The following is a 20207-nucleotide window of genomic DNA, read 5'->3' on the forward strand; positions in this document are numbered from 1 at the left end:
CATCCACTCCTTCCTTCACACAATCCAGCTCTCTTCTTTAGCCTTCCTCTCCTATAATCTCCTATAATATCTCCCTTCCACTTGCACATTCAACATTTTTCTAGTAATATGACTTTCCTCCTTACGCATTGCATGCCCATACCAAGCTAACCTTCTACTCCTCAATTTTTCTGTCACTGACTTTCTATACTAAAATACGTTTAATGTGATGCGTCCGGTACGTACGATGCGGGTTAGTGGACGCCTGCCTTTAGCATGCTTAAGCTCGTGATGTTAACAACTTGGCTACTTATAAATCTTATAGTATCGCGTAAAATCGAACCGCGCGGCAGGTGAACCAACAGCGGATATGTACCGCAACATCTGTATACAGAATGTTCATAAATAGACCGCGCTATACATTCTAATTGGTAACTGAACTCATGCTGTTTGTAATTAAAAGATGGATTAGAGTTTTAATTACGTTGTAGTTAATTATAAGATGTGGATAACTTCATCTTATAATTCAGTACAAATAAAAAAAACATAACTGTTTTTAATCGACATAAAAAAATATGTTTATTTTTTTATACAACGTACAAGTTTATTCTACCTTTTACCTCTGATGATTTTTACACAGCATTGTTGCATTGCCCCATTAGCGCGTTGGGCGTTGCGTCTATGCAGGTGAAGTTTCAACGGATTGACGGACGAGTGAGTCTCCATGAAAAACATTTGTTTTGTATGCATGCAACTGCAGTTTCGTACGTCATTGCATCACAGGTGTGGCTAAACATAGGCGTCCAATTATCCGCAACGTACCTATCGGACGCATCGCAAAAAACGGATTTTTAATTTTATAATAAATAAAATCCGTTTGATGCGAGTTTTTAAGATGCGGATATGCGTATCAGTGAACGCACCTATGACTTTCTATACAAAGAATATTACAACCCGTTCGATGCGATGCGTTCTATACGTACGATGCGGGTCTGTGGACGCCTACCACTACAATGAGTTGATCCGTTGCGATTGCGAAATGGAATGCACTGATGAGGCATTGTCCAACCGAAACGCAAAATCGCTTGACTGTAGGTAGGTACATCTTTACCGGTAAGGTGGTAACTAGCCTTTAAGTTTAAGTTGACTGTCAAGTCTACAACGCTTAGGGATGTGGGCAGTGAAAACCACCAACTAATATGGGTTATGGGTTGGTGGGCATGACCATATTTAAAGAAAGAAAAAAAGAAAGAAAATAAATTTATTCAAATTTAAAAGTTACAAACAGTAGTATCCTTAACTAAAAACAGCATGTCTGTCTGCATAAAAACAGCATATGCCGTGTACTATATACAAGCATAACACACGGCGCTGATTTTCAGCTGAGACCCGTGTGACGCCACAGCTAACAAAAAAAAAATAAAAATGAGAACAAATTCAAGTGAATTAAATTCAATTAGAAGCAGCAAATATGTTTAAAAATAATAATTAAGTACCAATTAAACTACAGATGTAAAGATATATAGTGTGATTTATATATGAATTTATAATGTGAAGTGTATTTATTACTAAATGTATAAAATATATATGTACCTATAATAAATAGAAAATCAAGATAAAGAACTAAATTAATAACTATTGTATCAAAAATTCAAAGTAATATCCACCCAATTATCGTGTTTTAATTATCGTAATTTGTTTAATTATCGTATTTCGATATTTCGTTCACTGCCCACATCATAAACGCGGTGCAGATTTGACGAAAAACTTGATCTTATGTTGCTTGCTGGCTTTTTAACCGACTTCAAAAAAAAGGAGGAGTTTCTCAATTCGACGCGCATTTTTTTCATAATTTTTATTAAACAATTTTGAAAATTATTTTTTTGTTTGAAAGAGTATACTTTCAGATTGGTTCCATTGAATTTTCACGAAAATCGGTTCAGAAATTATTATGGTATGTAGATTATCTTCTATTAAAGAAGTCTGTAGCCAACTCTGGACATTAATTAGAACTGATCACAGTGATGAGAGCAAAGTTAAGTCCACGAGTGTTTTAAATGTAGTTTCAAAATAAACTGCACGGTAAGTGAACTTTGAAGTACTTGCAGAGTGTTAGTTTGTAATTAAAAAGTAATTAATTGCTGCCACGCTCTCCCTGTTTACTAATTTAGTTTAAGCCTCGCTATTTGGGTATATACCGTTCATAATTTCTTAATCCTTAGGGACTGTTCACACCTGTCGGAAACTCCGCCGCAATGTGAAACTAGTTAATTCCTAAGTTTTTTTCTGTGTCATCATCATCATCATATCAGCCGATGGACGTCCACTGCAGGACATAGGCCTTTAGTAGAGACTTCCAAACACCGCGATACTGAGCCACCTGCATCGAGCGAATTTTTCTGTGTATGAAATAATTTTGTAATTTACTACTAGAACCTTAAGGTCACCCTCTTAGTACCCATATCCGTGACAATACGGGGATAAAATATAGCCTATATCAATGTAGTTTTCTACAGATAAAACAATTTTTCAAATCAGTTTTACACGCGTAGTTCCCGTTCCGATGGGAATACGGATGGTATCCTGTTACTCGATGAAGATGTAACTACAGGGCACTTTAAATAAGAATTTCAGTAATGATGCTTAGTTCATTATGTATGTCAAATGTCGACGGAACCTTTGGCTAGTAAATTCGCCTCGTACTTGGTCAAAGTCATTTCAATACTAATTTACTAGAACTTGTAATCCCTAATCCGCAGCTCTCCCGTTTTCTTTGTGGTTTCGCCTCTCCGCCTCTATTTTTAAATGACTTCAAAAAAAGGAGGCTTTCATACTTTTAAGGTGATCGAGAAATAGAAATAATATCGGTACAATATTCCAAGTACCAACTCTACAAATAGTGTTCCAAGCTTCATACCAATACGTAATTGATAAGTTCATCTCACACAACATAGTTTATTGAACCCGTTTAAGCAGCTTCCCATACTAAGCCCATATTCAATAGACCCGCAAAACATAAATAGAAGCAAGCGCATCAGGGATCATTTATCACTGGGCAGATTGATAGACCAACCAGTTTACAAAGATCTGTAACTGTAAAGGAATTGTAGTAATGTGCGGGTCTGAATGCTAAGGGCGGATGGAAAACCACTTTTTGTGGCTCGATCTCTGTCACCATGCGGTTTGTGGTCTATGCCTGTGCATTGGCATGTCTATAAATATGGAAGACATTGAAATTATAGAAATAATACATGGAGTTAACAGTAAACGTGGCGATTTTAAAAGTATAGTAAGACAAGACACTATGAATTATTGGTTTTTGTGTGACTTTGCTCACGTTAATTTAATATAAACTTTGTCAATCGATGTCGTGTATAAACTTTATACTGTCCGTCGTTATAATGTCAGCATAGATAGAAAATAAAAGGGACGTATGTTTTTTTTTTAAATAATATTTGTCATATATTTTTTAAATATGATCAATATTCATTTATCTCCATCTAATCGGGAAATACTGTATTAAGAGTGGGGAACGATTAAAGTCTAGCGGGCCGGAATCGAACTCACCACCCCTCGGTGATGAGTCCGGGCGCTTTACCGTTGAGCTATTGAGCTGTTTGAGGCATTGATAGCATCCGTAGCCATCTCACAAAACCACGATCAACTTATATATGGACTTTTTTAGAATTTAAACTACAGTGAGTGTTATCGTGCGTTGCAAGAACCAGCTCATGACTAAGGGTCCCATATGACGAAACTATAAACTACTCTTTACCGGCAGTATATTTTAGGGTGTGTTCTTGACGTACTTACCCTGTGTAGTAATTTAACTTAGCTAGAGACCATTATGCTAAAACATTAGCTTTAGCGTTTTATATGTTCTATAGATAAATTGTTTACAATACAGGCGGAGTCGTGTGGCATTGATACCCGTTTACCAGATAACCGTTGCTTAGCTCATTCATAGACAAATTATAACACCACTTTACATTAAGATATTTTTGTATTCTTTGTATAGAAAGTCATACACGTGCGTCAACTGATCCGCATCGAACGGATTTTATCTACCGTAAAATTAAAAATCTATTTGATGCGATGCGTCCCATACTTACGATGCGGATCAGTGGACGCCTACCATAATACATCTTTGCAGCTTTGTAGCTTTGCAGTTTCGAAAACCACGACAAGTTGAAAAGAAAATTAAGATTAATTGCAACATTCATTAGTATAGGTGTTCAGATTTATTTTTTTAAAAAACTATCCAAGCGAGAGCATTTAATACCATACCTACACATTTCGAAATTTCGTAGCCACGCCTTTTCCGTGTAAGTTTCTTAAATAGTGCAAAAGAATAAGTTCTTATACAGAATTTGTGTTGTAATTGTATATTTTAAACGACTAAACGTGCCCTAAATATACATTAAAAAATTTTTTTTTAATTAGGAATGGTATTTATTTGCATGATTGATTGATTGACTGACGAATTTTCACATTAATACGAGTAATACTATAGTTTTTTTTTTAATCAGTAGATATTAAATTATTATATTTTGACGACCTCTCTGACGCATTTGGTAGTACTATGTGTGGTTTTGAACAGAGAGGTCCCAGTCATCTGTGACCGCCATCTTGCGCCATCTGTGGCGCCTCCTGCGGGAGCTGCCCGTGGGTACTTAAGTACCCAATTTCTTATAAGTTTTTTTTTTTTTTTATTCGTTACAAGTTAGCCCTTGACTACAATCTCACCTGATGGTAAGTGATGATGCAATCTAAGATGGAAGCGGGCTAACTTGTTAGGAGGAGGATGAAAATCCACACCCCTTTCGGTTTCTACACGGCATCGTACCGGAACGCTAAATCGCTTGGCGGTACGTCTTTGCCGGTAGGGTGGTAACTAGTCACGGCCGAAGCCTCCCACCAGCCAGACCTGGACAAATAAGAAAATCTCAATCTGCCCAGCCGGGGATCGAACCCAGGACCTCCGTCTTGTAAATCCACCGCGCATACCACTGCGCCACGGAGGCTGTCTAAAAGTTATGAATTGGAGCTATATAAACAAATTTATTGGTGGGAATTAAACAAACTAATTTTAATAAATAAACGTAATTAGCACTGCAAAACAACGTATTTCAGAAAAATACTTGAAATCAGACGAGCGATAGTTGCCCGACTATCGCACAAAACCCGCTATAAATTAAATTTTTAGATTTATTTCTAGATTATCTTTTGTTTTGTACGTTTTCTATACAATAATTTACTCTACCAAAGAATATAAACACTCTATGTTAGATTCCCAGCTCGGTCAGTTAAAGATTTTATATTTTTTAAATTAGTTTTGGTTTGGTAGGAGACATCGGCGGTGGCTAGTTACCACCCTACTGGCAAAGACTTGCCGTCAAGCGATTCAGCGTTCTGCTACAAAGCCGTGTAGAAACCGACAAAGGTATGTCTTGAATAAACTTGTACCTTTTCCAAGTTAGACTGCTTCTATTTGAGACGACATCGACACTTAACATCAGATGACATCGCAGTCGAAGACTAGCTTGTAATCTATACTAATATCATAAAGCTGAAGAGTTTATTTGTTTGCTTCAACGTTAGGAACAACTTGTCCGATTTCAAAAATTCTTTCAGTGTTAGATAGCCCATTTGACGAGAAAGGGTCGTCATCATCAACCCATATTCGGCTCACTGCTGAGCTCAAATCTCCTCTCAGAATGAGAAGGGTTAGGCCAATAGTCCACCACGCTGGCCCAATGCGGATTGGCAGACTTCACACACTCTCTTCTCTTACTCTTGAGACACGTGATACACGTGAGACTTCACCGCTTGAGGCACGTGATATTTAATTTCTTAAAATGCACACAACTGAAAAGTTGGAGGTGCATGCCCCGGACCGGAATAGAACCCACACCCTCCGGAATCGGAGGCAGAGGTCATATCCACTGGGCTATCACAGCTCACACTGGGCTATCACAGCTCACCACTGGGCTATCACAGCTCTCTATAGGCTATATATTATCTCCGTATTCCTACGGGAACGGAAACCACGCGGCGTTAGCTAGTTGAATAAAAAATTACTGGCTCTTTTCTATTATGAATCCACGCCGCTCAGAAATTTTCAAAGTTCAATCCAATTCAATTCAGCAAGAAAATTGTATCCAATGTTCAACCATAACGTGATCAAAAGCTATTTCCATCTGACCCGTGTAAAGAGCTGGATCTAGTTACATTACACGTTCCGTGAATGCATTAGCGTGGTCACAATTACTGTTATGATATGATTCCTGTTTTGTTTGCGTGCTCCGGTACGTACGGGTAAGTACTGGTATTTATGTCGCTGAGGTTACAGTCCAACAGCCTCTCAGACCAACTATTCTATGGGACCTGCCTCGCTATACGTTAATTTTCTGTCAAAGTATATGATCAACGATCTAATGCGTTTATAAAAACTGTGTCTAAAGCATCGATGTTTCATAGTTGTAATCGTGTTCGTCGGTTAAAGAGCTCCGTAAAAATACCTTTTTGTGTAGTTGAATAATTTAAAAAACGGGCAAAAACTTATAGTTTAGTAAAAGATATATACCAAATCTAAGCACGTTTTCCTTAGAAAATGACAGAAAATTTCGTTAGTGAATATGGGTCCGATACTGGTCCTTCTATAATTGGTCTGAGAACAGCCTTTATAGTTAACCCTCCGCGTGTGAGGTCGGGTATCTTATACCCGACGATTCGTGAAACACTAAATATTTCGGAACTGAACAGTAGCTGGAGATGATGGTGCAGAGAGTGAGTGCGTAAACTAAACTTGTAAACATATTATTTATGAAACAAAATTGTTTTGAAAATACTAACCTAAGGTAAACTTCGTTTTTTTAGAATTGCAAAATCTTGTAAACAAATATGGCCGTATTCATCACTGACATTAGTTGTGACGTCATCCTAGTGATGGGCCGTTGATGAACTATATCGAGAATTAACTACTACTAATCGAATTTTATATCAATTGTAAAAAAATAACTTTACTTAAAACTCACTTCTAAGTTGGCAACACTAATCACACAGTCAAAATACGCGCGATATTAACTATCTACCTCTTTCTGTTGCATATTAATTAATACCTATCAAATAACATTTTTTTCACTTGTATCTGTTTGTTATAAATTAAAAGAGTACTAAAAAATTTAGGCAGTACTTGTTAACGCATTATCTTTTTTTAACATATAAGTACGTAACTAACTAAACAGCGCTATGAAAAAAATACTTTATTCAAATTACTCAATTACGATATCGATACTGAACGGAATACATTCGATATTTACAATCGGTAAATCGTTCATTTTTAATCTGTGGTGACAATTTTACTTGGCACAACCTTAGAGAGACGAAACGTCAAATTAACATTTAAATGTAATCTGTGTGCATAATTTCGTGTTTAATTTCGTTTATTTCTAAAAATTTTGATTAAACCCTGTGTAAATTAAAAAAATGTTACGTTTGTATGATTCTCCATAGGTGGATTGTAAAGAACAAAGTGTTTGTGCGTGTTTTAATAGTTTGATGGTTCTGAAAACTATTATGAAAGTTTGGCATCGACAAAAGGGTTTGTTTATTTACCAAATAGCGCAATTCAATCTGGACATGGTATAGTTTGTATAGGTATAGAATATTTGATGATAAGTGGAATAACTGGAATATAATAATGTAGTGTCTATTTCATGACATCTTGTGTTTCTCATCTCTTGAGCCTTTTGAAAGTTGTACCAGGTTTCTTCATCACTAGCTGACGCCGCGCGGTTTCGCCCGCGTGTTTCCCATTCCCGTAGGAATACGGAGATAATATATAGCCTATAGCCTTCTTCGATCAATGGGCTATCAAACACTGAAAGAATTTTTCAAATCGGACCAGTAGTTCCTGAGATTAGCGCGTCCAATCAAACAAACAAACAAACTCTTCAGCTTTATAATATTAGTATAGATTAGGTTCCTTGCAAGTTGATATGGATGTTTACGAAATACTTTTGGTATGTTTTCATTGAGTGTGCAACTAAAATATCTTTACAGAATAGCGCTACTTCGAAATTCAAACTGTCGAGTTTTAAAAATATCGTTACAGAATAGTGCTACTTCGAAATTCAAACTGTCGAGTTTTAAAAATATCGTCACAGAATAGTCTTACAGGTTCGAGGAACCAAAACCACTTAATCAAGCCATGGTGAATCTTTGCATCCATAAATTTACCACAGCCTATCAGGGATACATTAAAGCCATTGTTAAGGCTTGCGGGTTGGCAGGTAACTACTTTAAGATATTTAGCCTTACTTAATGCCTAAAGTACGTAATTAATTAAAGTTTAAGGCACTTTAGTGCTTGTTTTAGTGAATATACTGCGTGTGGTTGTAATATTTAATTAACTGGTGGTAATGTCACTATGTTAGTACCTCGTTCGTCTAGTGACTTCGGATTCTACTTTCCTAGGTTCAAGTCTTGGGTATGTGCTTAGTAAATTATGTGCGTTTTTTTCGTATAAATTTAGTGTTAATTGACAGTAAGGAGTTTGGAAGTTTGTGGTGTTACACGCTTTCAATCATCGGTACTTGTCGGTCTCTGTAGGGCAATGGTATGTGCGATGGATTTAGAAGACGGAGGTCTTAGGTTTGATCCCCGGCTGGACCGATTAAGGTTTTCTGAATTCAGATCTGGCTGGTGGGAGGCTTCAGCCAAAGCTAGTCACCACCCTACCGGCAAATATGTACCGCCAAACGATTTAGGGTTCCGGTGCGATGTCGTGCAGTAAAAAAAGGTACCAACCAGTCTTCATCATTATTCTTATCATTAAAATCCGATACATAAATAATCAAACATAATCATACTAATCCCGTCAACCCGCATTGTAGCAGCGTCGTGGATCTAAGCATCCATAATATCCCCTTTGCTGTAAGAAGGGAGACCTGGCGCTATAGCATGTCGTTAACTCTTTACCACGTACGTGCGGTCACAGAGACCACTACGTATTTTCAATTTATTTTTTAGCGGATCCCGTCTCTGTACCTTATTTAAACATCGACCTATAAAGCGTTTGCGCTCACGTGCGTGCACGTGTTTGTCTTCGGATTCGTACAGTCTTTCACTAAAGGTCTCTGAGACCGCACGTAGATGGTTAAGTGACTGAAATATAAGGTAGGTGTTTAAGGGTTAAAATAGACTGATAATGATAATATAGTAAAAACGATTCATGCTAAAATTAAGATCTACAGTTGAAGTTGCGATGTATAGCTTAGTTTAGATCAATGAAAACCATGATGCATTTAGATGCATCTAAACTGATCTCTGTATTCATATCAAGCTAAAATTAAACTGATCTCTGTATTAGACCAACGAAGCAGTTAGCTCAACTAACTTAGCTTAAACATATATCCTTTGAAATAAACGCCAAAGGCTATGGAGGAATGCATCCAGTACCTACTCGTATCTCAGGCATTGGATGCACGTCCGTTTCCTTTGGTGACGTTAGACAAGACTTAAGCTGAGTACACATTGATTATACATAGGTACACACATACATCTATACTAATATTATAAAGAGGTAAAGTTTGTAAGTTTGTAACATTCTTTAAATGGGGTAATCTTCGGAACTACTGGTCCGATTTCAAAAATTCTTTCACCAGTAGAATGCTACATTATCGGGGAGTGCTATAGGTTTTATATAGTTATTATATATATTAGCCGAGTTATCACAGTTTTTGTCATGTAGGTCGGACCGAAAATCCTCTTAAACAGACTTATTCGCATGCGCTGCCTTAACTATTGTGTAAAATTGAAATCAATGTATAGAGACTTTATGTATCTTCAAAAGTTCTACAAAAAAGTCCGCGACACCATATATCTATCTTCTATATATTAGCAGATATAGTACCTTTTGTGTTTTAAAAATTATTAATTTTATATACTTAGGTTTACGTCATTATTTATTTAGGAAAGGGATAGGGTACGGTGAGGGTAGGGGTAGGATGGGGGTAGGGTGTAGGCAAGGTAGGGGTAGGGTAGGGGTAGGTTTGGGGTAGGAGTAGGGTAGGAGTAGGGTGGGGGTAGGGGTAGGGTAGAGGTAGGTTTGGGGTAGTAGTAAAGTTGACATCGAATTTTACGCGGACGAAGTCGCGGGCGTCCGCTAGTACAGTATATTTTTGTTCTTGGTATCTGTGATCGGTCGTTACCTATAAGGTGAGTTGAGTGACTTTGGGGCAAATTCTGATGACGTAAGATTTTTTTTTGTTTGTTACGAATATTTCTAAAACTACTGGACCGATTTCAAAAGTCCTTTTACTAATGGAAAGCTACATTGTTAATGCGATACAAGCGCTATATTTTTTAACCGTATTCTAACGGAATTTATTATCAATCCATATTTGGCTGACTGCTGAGCTCGAATCTCCTCTCAGAATGAGAGGAATTAGGCCAATAGTCCACCACGCTGGCCCAATGCGGATTGGCAGACTTCACATACGCACATAATTAAGACAATTCTCATGCAGATTTCCTCACGATGTTTTTCCTTCACCGTTTGAGACACGTGATATTTAATTTCTTAAAATGCACGCAACTGAAAAGTTAGAGGTGCATCCCCGGACCAGATTCGAACCCACACCCTCCGGAATCGGAGGCAGAGGTCGTAGTACTATCATGGTTCCTCATCACGATATCAGTTCGCAAACTGCTTGACGTACAACGTTGAAATTTGGTAGGGAGGTATCTTATACTCCTAGTTAGTACATACATAGTAAGGTTTTTGCGAGAGGGCTAGACAAAGGAGGTCCTTTGGGGCCTCTTCTACTCTGTAATATAAAAATGAATCGCAAAATGCGTTGGTAAGCGCATAACTCAACAACGCCTGGACCAATTTGGCCAATTCTTTTTTTAAAATGTTCGTTGAAGTTCTATCGCGAATGGGAAATACGCGGGTGAATATGCCAAGGTCTAATATATATTCTGTTGCGGTGAGTGCAGTCTAAGCTTAATTGCCATACCGGGTACACTGGGTAATGGGAATATATTACGTCGTGTGGGAACTTTAATCGTACAGTAAATTGAAATCAATGGATTCCTTTATGCAGTTATAAGCAATTTAACTCATTCTCGCTCAAAAAAACGTTATCTTTTTGTCTATAATAACTTTGAGGCATCTTTCAATAGGCTACCTGAAACTTTTTTTTAAGTTTAAGTAGATTGAAAAAAAGCTTTTCATATTTTTTTGAGACGTCTGTCGGCCATGATGGTTTATATTTCAACTGTTTCATGACGTCACTATAACAAATCCCTTACAAATAGAGCGTTTGACAAAAATATTAGTTAACAATTAGCTTGACGTTTAGTACAGCATTAGTTTGACGTTTAGTACAGCATTAGTTTGACGTTTAGTACAGCATTAGTTTGACGTTTAGTACAGCATTAGTTTGACGTTTAGTACAGCATTAGTTTGACGTTTAGTACAGCACGGCATTTTTTTAGTTGGACAGGTAAACCAAGCTCATTAAAAAATATAATTGACTATTAATATAATCAAAATATTTAAAAATACCCGACGTCCCTCGGTTTCACTCGCGTAGTTCCCGCTCCCGTGAGAATACGGGGATAAAATAGCCTATGACACTCACAAATAAAGTAGCTTTCTAGTGGTTAAAGAATTTTCAAAATCTGGTCAGTTAGATCCAGAGTTTTTTTTATTGTTTATAAGTTAGCCCTTGACTACAATCTCACCTAATGGTAAATGATGATGCAATCTAAGATGGAAGCGGGCTAGCTTGTTAGGAGTAGGATGAAAATCGACACCACTTTCAGTTTCTACATGACATCGTACGGGAAGGCTAAATCACTTGTCGGTAGGGTGGTAACTAGCCACGACCGAAGCCTCCCATCAGCTAAATATATTTCCCCCTTTAACACCACAAGCTATACCTCTTTAAAAAATTTAAAGATAATCCAACCACGGTTATGTAACATGAATGTAAATCAGCCAAGTAACTTACCATAAATCACTTAACAACGGCGAACTTCGTAACCTTTTTAACTAAAAGGTATGGGATGGGTGTATAAGCCACGGGGGATTTGATGGTGTATGTGATAATTCGAGAATTTTCCACACGAGGGGTTTTATCACAGAAACCCTTTAAGGATTAGCAGATAATTGAGGGAAAGAATCTCGTTTGTTCTCCAGTTTATTGCTACGACTCGCAAGGAAATAAATTATGTTATTTACCCAACTTAAGCCAGGTCGTATGAGGTCAAAGTTGGATTAAAATACATAAATACTAGCTGCCGACTCGCTGTTTCACTCGCGTAGTTCCCTTTCCTGTATCAAATCAAATCAAATCAAATCATTTATTTGCTAGAATGTGGTACATGTTTTGGTCTTAAAAATATTGAGTCACCTATACATTCAACTGATTACAGTATGCAAAATTTTTACAATTAAAATATTAATTTCAATAATTTATCCTTATAACATAATTATATTTGATGTGAAAATTTACAATAAAAATTTCAACCTAAATTTAACATATATTTATTACAATTTTTATTGCCATCAATTTTTATTATAATAAACCATAAATAAAATTTTGCTATTTACAGAACAAAACTTTTAATGAATAAGAAAATGAAAAATAAATCGATGATGAAAATTAATAGATTAAATTGCTTATGTCATAATGTCATTATTTCATGAAATTGATAAATTCATTTATTTTATAAAAACTCTTTTCGAGCAGCCATTTATTTAATTCTTTCCTAAAAGTTTGGAGAGGCATTGCTTGCAACTTACTGGGTAGCTTATTAAAGGCCGTTATAGCCATATAGTAAGCGTTGTTTTTGAATATAGTTAAAGTACATTTTGGCTGACATATTTTATGAGGGAATCTTTGATTATTTCCGTCTTTATGCTTAAAGTAGTTGTAGGTATAAATGGATATAAAATATAATCGTGCATAAGACGAAATTTTATAAATATTCTTTCGTTGTGCAAGCCGTTAAGTTATGGAATGCTCTCCCTTTGAACATACGGCAATCAAAGACACTGGACATTTTTAAAAATGCCGTAAAGACTCACTATCTGGTGCAGTAAAGACGATCTGTATCTATTATTTCTCATGTATTTTATTTATTATTGTAGGTATTAGTGTAATATTCTTTATGTATTAGGATGTAAATTATTTGTATGTATGTGTATTACTAATACTAGGGTTATTTTTGTTTTACGCCACCTGCTGATTTTTATGAGTTTTCCTAAACCGAAGGTTGCCTGGAAGAAATCGCTACTTAGCGATAAGGCCGCCTTTTTGTATGCTGATCTCTTCCTAATTTGTATTTGTCTTTGTGGTGTGCAAATAAAGTATATCTATCTATCTAAAATCTTTTTAAGAAATAAATTCAACTAACAACAACAAGCTAATTAAAAATTGGAAAACCTGGACCAATTAAAAAAACATCATTCGGTCCCAGCCGTAGATCGAACCCAGGACCTCCGTCTTGTCGGAGACCGTCAAAGGCTAGATTTTAAAACACTAGCCAGACCTAATCAAGCTTCCACTGGCTAGTACAGTTACGCAAGCAACCAATAAGCTGTAAGCTATCGGCGACAAACAGAATCTTTAGCCGCTTATAACAAGATACGTGAACTTGCTACTTTATATCTCAGTGTCATAGAATAACATGCAGGTGTTTAAAATGCAACGTCGTCAAAGGTATCGGCTTTCATTAAACAAAGATGGTCGTTATTCCTGATACTGCGTTTCAATATGATATTGGATACTAAAGAACGTGATGCACCTGTGATATTCGATTATATTTGCTCACTATACCTACGGGCCGTGATAGCCCAGTGGATATGACCTCTGCCTTCGATTCGGAGGGCGTAGGTTCGAATTCGGTCCGGGGCATGCACCTCTAACTTTTCAGTTATGTGCATTTTAATAAATTAAATAGCACGTAGGTATCTCAAACAGCGAAGAAAAAATATCGTCAGGAAACCTGGATACCTGAGAATTGATTGAGAATAAATGATTTTATTATTATTTATACATACATGTAAATCTATGAAAAAATTTAAATGTAGGTATCAACCATAATAAAATATAAACCATATAAATCTAGCATTTAATTATTAGGAGAACTTTTTAAAATAAGTATACCTAGCTATATATTTTATCTAGAACCGATTGAAATCGCGGTCGATACAAAAATTGTCGGAAATCGAACCCCATTCCGTGATAATGGCCTGGTGATAGAAATAAACCGCAGGCCAGGTAGTAATGGGCGTGGATTCGAATCCCGGTTAGAAATGCGCTATTAAACTTGACTACTGGTTTTAGGGTTCCTCAAACAATATAATTACGTAATACGGTTACCTGTTACAACAAAGACAAATTATAGAATAAAATTTCATCAACTGAAAAATATACTAGTTTGAAGGGATGTTGGGATATCAAAGTGTATATATATTATGAGTTTTAAAAGCCTCAATAGCTCAATAGTGGTTGGACTCATTACCGAGGGGTGGTGATTCGATCCCCGCCCTGCAGTTGGTCTATTGTCGTACCCACTCCTAGCACAGTCTTTCCCGACTTGTTGGAAGGGAATGACAATATTGGTCATATTATAAAAAATATGGCAAATATTCTTTAAAAAAACTAACTTTGGGCCTTATTAGAAGGCTAAAAATCACAGCGGGCGATGGAGCGAGCTATGCTTGGAATGTCTTTGCGTGATCGAATCAGAAATGACGAGATCCGCAGACGAACCAAAGTCATTGACATAGCTCAGCGAGTCGCGAAGCTGAAATGGCAATGGGCAGGCCACATAATTCAAAGAGCCGATGGACGTTGGGGCCCCAAGGTGCTGGAGTGGCGACCCCGCACCGGAAAGCGCAGTGTTGGTCGACCCCCCACTAGGTGGACCGAGGACATCAAGCGGGTTGCGCGGAGCCGCTGGATGCTGGCGGCTCGAGATCGTTGTGCTTGGAGGTTCGTGTCCATGTGGATGTCTATCGGCTGATAAGGTAAGGTAAGGTAATTGACTTCATTTCATGAAGTCCCCGGCTGGGCCGATTGAAATTTTCTTAATTGGTCCAGGTCTGGCTGGTGGGAGGCTTCGGTCGTGGCTAGTTACCACCCTATCGACAAAGACGTACCGCCAAGCGATTCAGCGTTCCGGTACGATGTCGTGTAGAAACCGAAAAGGGCTGTGGATTTTCATCCTCCTTCTAACAAGATAGCCAACAGTGAAATAGTTTTTCGAATCGGTTCAGTAGTTTCGGAGCCTATTCAATACATACAAACATATAAACAAACAAACAACCAAATCTTTCCTCTTTGTTATATTACTTTAGATGATACGGAACCCAAACATTTCCACTATCCAACAACATATCTCAGATGAAATAAAGATGTATTTCAGATCGTTGTAGCATGGGGAGATAAAATACAGATTACTATGTCTGATAAGAGACGATTGAAGTAATAATTTTTTACCCACATTTTTTAATCTATTTCTTTTTATTTCGGGATGTTTTAGCGGTTGACTACAATCTCACTTAATGTGAAGTGACGATTAAGTGTATCTATAGTCTGGCAAGTTCGTTGGTGACACTGTGCGGGTGTGAAATCGTGCGTGCCGGGAAGTGAGGTGCATCAGTCGTGGGGTTTCATTCACCGCTACACGCCCCCCGGCCCACGCGGACCATCGGGAGTGTTACGAACAAAGTTGCCAAGCTATAACATATTCATCAATAGCCTTAATAAAATAGAGCCTTCCTCGATAAATGGGTTATCTAACACTGAAAGAATTTTTCTAATCGGATTAGTAGTTCCTGAGATTAGCGCGTTCAACCAAACAAAGAAACTCTTCAGCTTTATAATATTAAGTATAGATACAGAACCCCCGTTCGTGAAGTCGGTTAATAAAAACAATATATACGAGTACCAAGAAGTAAGGCTAGGTACCAAATATATCCCTGCGCTGGCAGTTTTACGAGGGCGCAGTTAAATCGATAAATCATTGACAGACAAACTGCCTGTGATCGAGATTTAAACAATGCGTAAAACAAAAAGTTTCCTTTTTTTATGTTTTTTTATCGTTAAAACCGGGTTATTTATATCCGTTATAAACAAAAGGAAAGGGATCTGTTTTTTGTTACCATTTCCTACCTTCGCGAGTGGTTCCGTTTATTAAAAATTAATTTTGAAATGTCAATTGTTTTGACGGTTTTAATTTTTTTTTACCTTAAATTAAAATATTTGTATACATATCTTAATAGTCAATTTATTTATAATAACGTCCCTTGAAGTTCTGCCCCTCTATGTTACCTTCTGTGCTAACGAAAACTTCCAAGCGATGCTATTGCGACAGATAAAAAAAAAACAGAAAATAAAGACAACAAAAATCCTTCTTGGTTGAAGTAGTACATTTATTCGAAGGCAGTAATACATTTCTGGTCGACTCTCTATCACGACTTCTCAAAGAAATCAAAGAAACAAAAGAAGAAATAATATTAAAGGATAAGATTTCAAAATCTTTTATTTATAACTACAATGTCTGACGAATCGATTATTTTAATGAAATGTGTACTGATTTGGTTATGCACATCGAAATAAAAATGATAACACCAAAGAAATCCAAGTAAAACTTACTGTCCTTTATCTGTATTTATTTATGTCCTATTGCATAAGTAGGAACGAATGATGAATGAAAGAATTCAAGGGACTATTACGGACGAATTGATTTGATTATGTAAATCAAGTGGAACGTTATAAGCGTAAAGATCCATATAAAGTGATATCCTTGATATTATGTCCATAGTAATGAACGAATGATGAACGAATGGCTTCCAGACTCGATTATGTCAAATTATAAGATAGCGGTATGAAAACCATATAAATTATTACAGACGTGCGCTGCAGGGTTAAATCTGATCGCAAATAGAGTGAGTTATTTGACAGGACAATGCAAAAACGTCGAAGTGTATTTACATACATTAAATTTATGATTACATTCATTTAAGTTTTCATTCAAATGTACTCACTTTATAAGTGGATCGGTATCATAAAAATGACAATTATTTCCATGTACTCGTATGGTTGACATTTACGAAAAAGCTGCTGACAGACTTGAGTATTCACTTGTAATGAGCATTCGTGCGAATGTTACATCACAGAAAAATACGCGAACATTTTGGCGAGCGTCCTAGCGAGCAGATTTGCTTGGAGCTTTTTGCCGAGCCAAGCTTCTGACATAGACATATATAGCGGGTGGGCCGGGACCACCCTAGAATGGTCCAGTGCCCACTCTAGAATTGTGGGCTACCGATTTAAACGACAATTGATGGACGCCAAAATACAAAATATACAAAGAAAAATCTATAAAATCAGTCGACCTGTTTCAGAGGCCAGTGTCCACAAACATTGTAAACGATATTTCTATAATGAGTGTCATCTCTGTTCAGCAGTACATTAGGGGCTGGCCCCTTAAGGTGCCCATCCTAGGAAATAATCCTAGATACGCCAATGCTTCTGACATCATTCCGCGTCCCGCTGCTTAGCACTTCTCTTCCCGCACCCCTGTTTGCTCTCTAGTGTGACAGTCAGTCGTCTCTTGACATCTACATGAAGAATATCATTGACAAGCATCAAATAGAACGTTCGCTAGAACTCTCAAGATGTTCGTAGAAATATTTGGCTCTATGCTTGGCTCGGCTCGTTGTTCAGTTCGACAAATATAAAAAGTGCGAATGCTCGATGTTCTGTGTAACTTTTTTAAAAATTTTGAAAGAAAACCATTCCGAACCAATCTCGGGACATTTTGGAATATTCAAAACCTATAAACGACTAAGTCTAAATTACTATTGGCCCAACATGCATAAGGATGTAGTGAACTTTGTTTCATCTTGTGATTCATGTTTATCCCATAAAATACCCACTCATAATACATTAGGAAAAATGGGCAGGCCAAAAGAATGCTTTCGCCCATTTCAAATGCTTTCAATTGACCTGGCCGGCCCTTTACCCAATACTCGAAAACAAAACTGTTACATTTTCGTTGTGACATGCTGCTTCTCTAAGTATTGCTTAATATTTCCGTTACGAAGAGCCACGTCCGATTTAATAACTAAACACTTGGAAAATGATGTATTTTTGGTACACGGAGTTCCACAGACTATCGTGATGGACAATGGTAGTCAGTTTATAAGCAAAGAGCTTGATAAACTGCTTAAAACATACAACATCCCAAACATCCACTTTACGCCTAAATATACTCCACAAATAAATACCGTAGAACGTTATAACAAAACTATTGTTACGGCATTATCATCATTCGTGGAAGATGATCATAGGTCGTGGGATGTTAATATTCCGAAGATACAGTTTGCAATCAACAATTCTATAAATGAAACTACCGGCTTCACACCATCCTTTCTAGTTCACGGAAGAGAGCTTGTTACGTCAGGGTCTCATTATATCGACAACGATACCTCAAACGAATTTGTATTTCTTCCGCGTGACTTGTATGCAGAAAATTTAGGTCATTTGGCTGTCATTTTTGATAAAGTGCAAACCGCTCTTTGGCGAAGCCACGTAAAAAACACTGAAAGATACAACTTAAGACGTAAACATATCGAGTTTAACGTCGGTGATAACGTATGGAAAAAATGTTATTTCTTAAGTGACAAAGAAGCTTATTTCAGCAAGAAACTGGCACCCAAATATCAAAAATGCAAGGTATTAGAAAAGCGATCTCCTTTAGTCTATGTACTTGAAGATCTCTCAGGTCGTAACATAGGTGCATGGCATATTAAGGATTTAAAGTTAGTGAATAAGTATAATTAGATTTATTTTAGTTTTATTTTTATTTAGTTTTATTTTATGCAGGGTAGGTAAAGAATTTCACTTAGGCAAAATTCTACTTAGGAAGGGCGGTACTGTAACGCGTCGAACATATTTTTAAATTAAAAATAAAACTTATTTCTAAAATATATAGACTAGTTAAAAAGTAAATCTAAAAAAATATTTATCTATATTTAATTTTGTTATTAAATTAGGTCACACCTTTATGTGCTACGGAACGCTTCTAACGTGTCAAATGTCAATGTCGCGTGGACATTGACAATCGCGAAGTCCACAGACTTTGGCAATGACGTTTGAAAATGAACGAGCACTTTTTTGAACGGTCTTGGAGAGAGCTACCGTATTCTAAGAAATAATAATCTTTACCCAATTTATTCTTGGTTTCACAATTCCGAATTTAATTGTGTTCTTGAGAAGTTCCCATACTGGGTAAGTTGTGCAAGTTTATTTAGTCAAATAAAATGTTCTTATTACCTAACTTTAATAGTATGTGATGTTTGTTCCTGTTGTATATAGTTTTAGCGTAATACCTCCATTGTTGTAAATACTTCTTTTCTGTTTTTGTTTGTAATTATAATTTGCAATGAAAATGCAATTTATTTGAAAATGTAAAAATGCTTAGAGTTAGTTAAATAATAGTTAGTTTGTTTTTTTTCTTATATTGTACGACTGCCACATCCTAGAAGCATGTAGATTGTAGAATGTCATTAGTAGGTACCCCTCTTGCTTGCTAAATAATGTGGTAGTCCGCGAGATTACTATAGTATAGTCGTTTATAAAATGCATATCATATGGTGCATTCCAGGAACTTCCTTGAGACTTGGATCGACGTGGGGATCCCCTTTGGAATCAAAAAGCCCTGCAGGCGCGAACCACGCGGATTGAAGAAGCAAGGAGAGTGTGGTACCGAAATTGCAGCGGACCTTAAGCCGGCCACACACACCCCGACCCTCTCATCAGTTCTTTTTTTTAATAAATTTTTCTTTTGAAATTATGCCGTATTTTTATTTGTTTTACAAATAAAAATAACGTGACATCTGTTACAAGTGAATACTCAAGTCTGTCAGCACCTTAAAATGTTTATAAAATCTATTTTACCTTGACAGGCCGTACAGACTACTTAAGTATTTTAATCGAGTACGAACAATTTTTGGGCGGTAAATTCAAAAATTGTTCATACTCGACTAAAATACTAAAGTAGTCCGAACTAGGCCTTAGCGACTAGCGCTTTCCATGTTCTGTGATCTTAGTCTTACATTTGTTAATGTAACAAATTTACTCGTATGAAGAAAATATTTATGATATTACTCGTTGTTATGTACAGTGTACATCCTTTCA

The 20207-nt window shown here is 36.8% G+C and overlaps 2 protein-coding genes across 3 annotated transcripts in view; one reads left to right on the forward strand and one right to left on the reverse strand.

Annotated features, from left to right (window-relative positions):
- Window positions 1-20207, reverse strand: part of LOC112055133 (irregular chiasm C-roughest protein) — a 126856-nt gene that overhangs the window by 89547 nt on the left and 17102 nt on the right. The window lies entirely within an intron of this gene.
- LOC128198933 (uncharacterized protein K02A2.6-like) lies at window positions 17770-19863 on the forward strand. The gene is made up of 2 exons (XM_052886730.1): window positions 17770-19298; window positions 19675-19863. The coding sequence occupies exon 1, from the start codon at window positions 17880-17882 to the stop codon at window positions 18849-18851; it is 972 nt and encodes a 323-aa protein (XP_052742690.1). The 5' UTR covers window positions 17770-17879; the 3' UTR covers window positions 18852-19298; window positions 19675-19863.

The sequence above is a fragment of the Bicyclus anynana genome, chromosome 18 (assembly GCF_947172395.1).
Source record: "Bicyclus anynana chromosome 18, ilBicAnyn1.1, whole genome shotgun sequence".
NCBI classification, from domain to species: domain Eukaryota; kingdom Metazoa; phylum Arthropoda; class Insecta; order Lepidoptera; family Nymphalidae; genus Bicyclus; species Bicyclus anynana.

Excerpts from the sequence above, each read along its gene's own strand:
- LOC128198933 (XM_052886730.1), top strand. The coding sequence starts at position 17,880 with ATGCATAAGGATGTAGTGAACTTTGTTTCATCTTGTGATTCATGTTTA.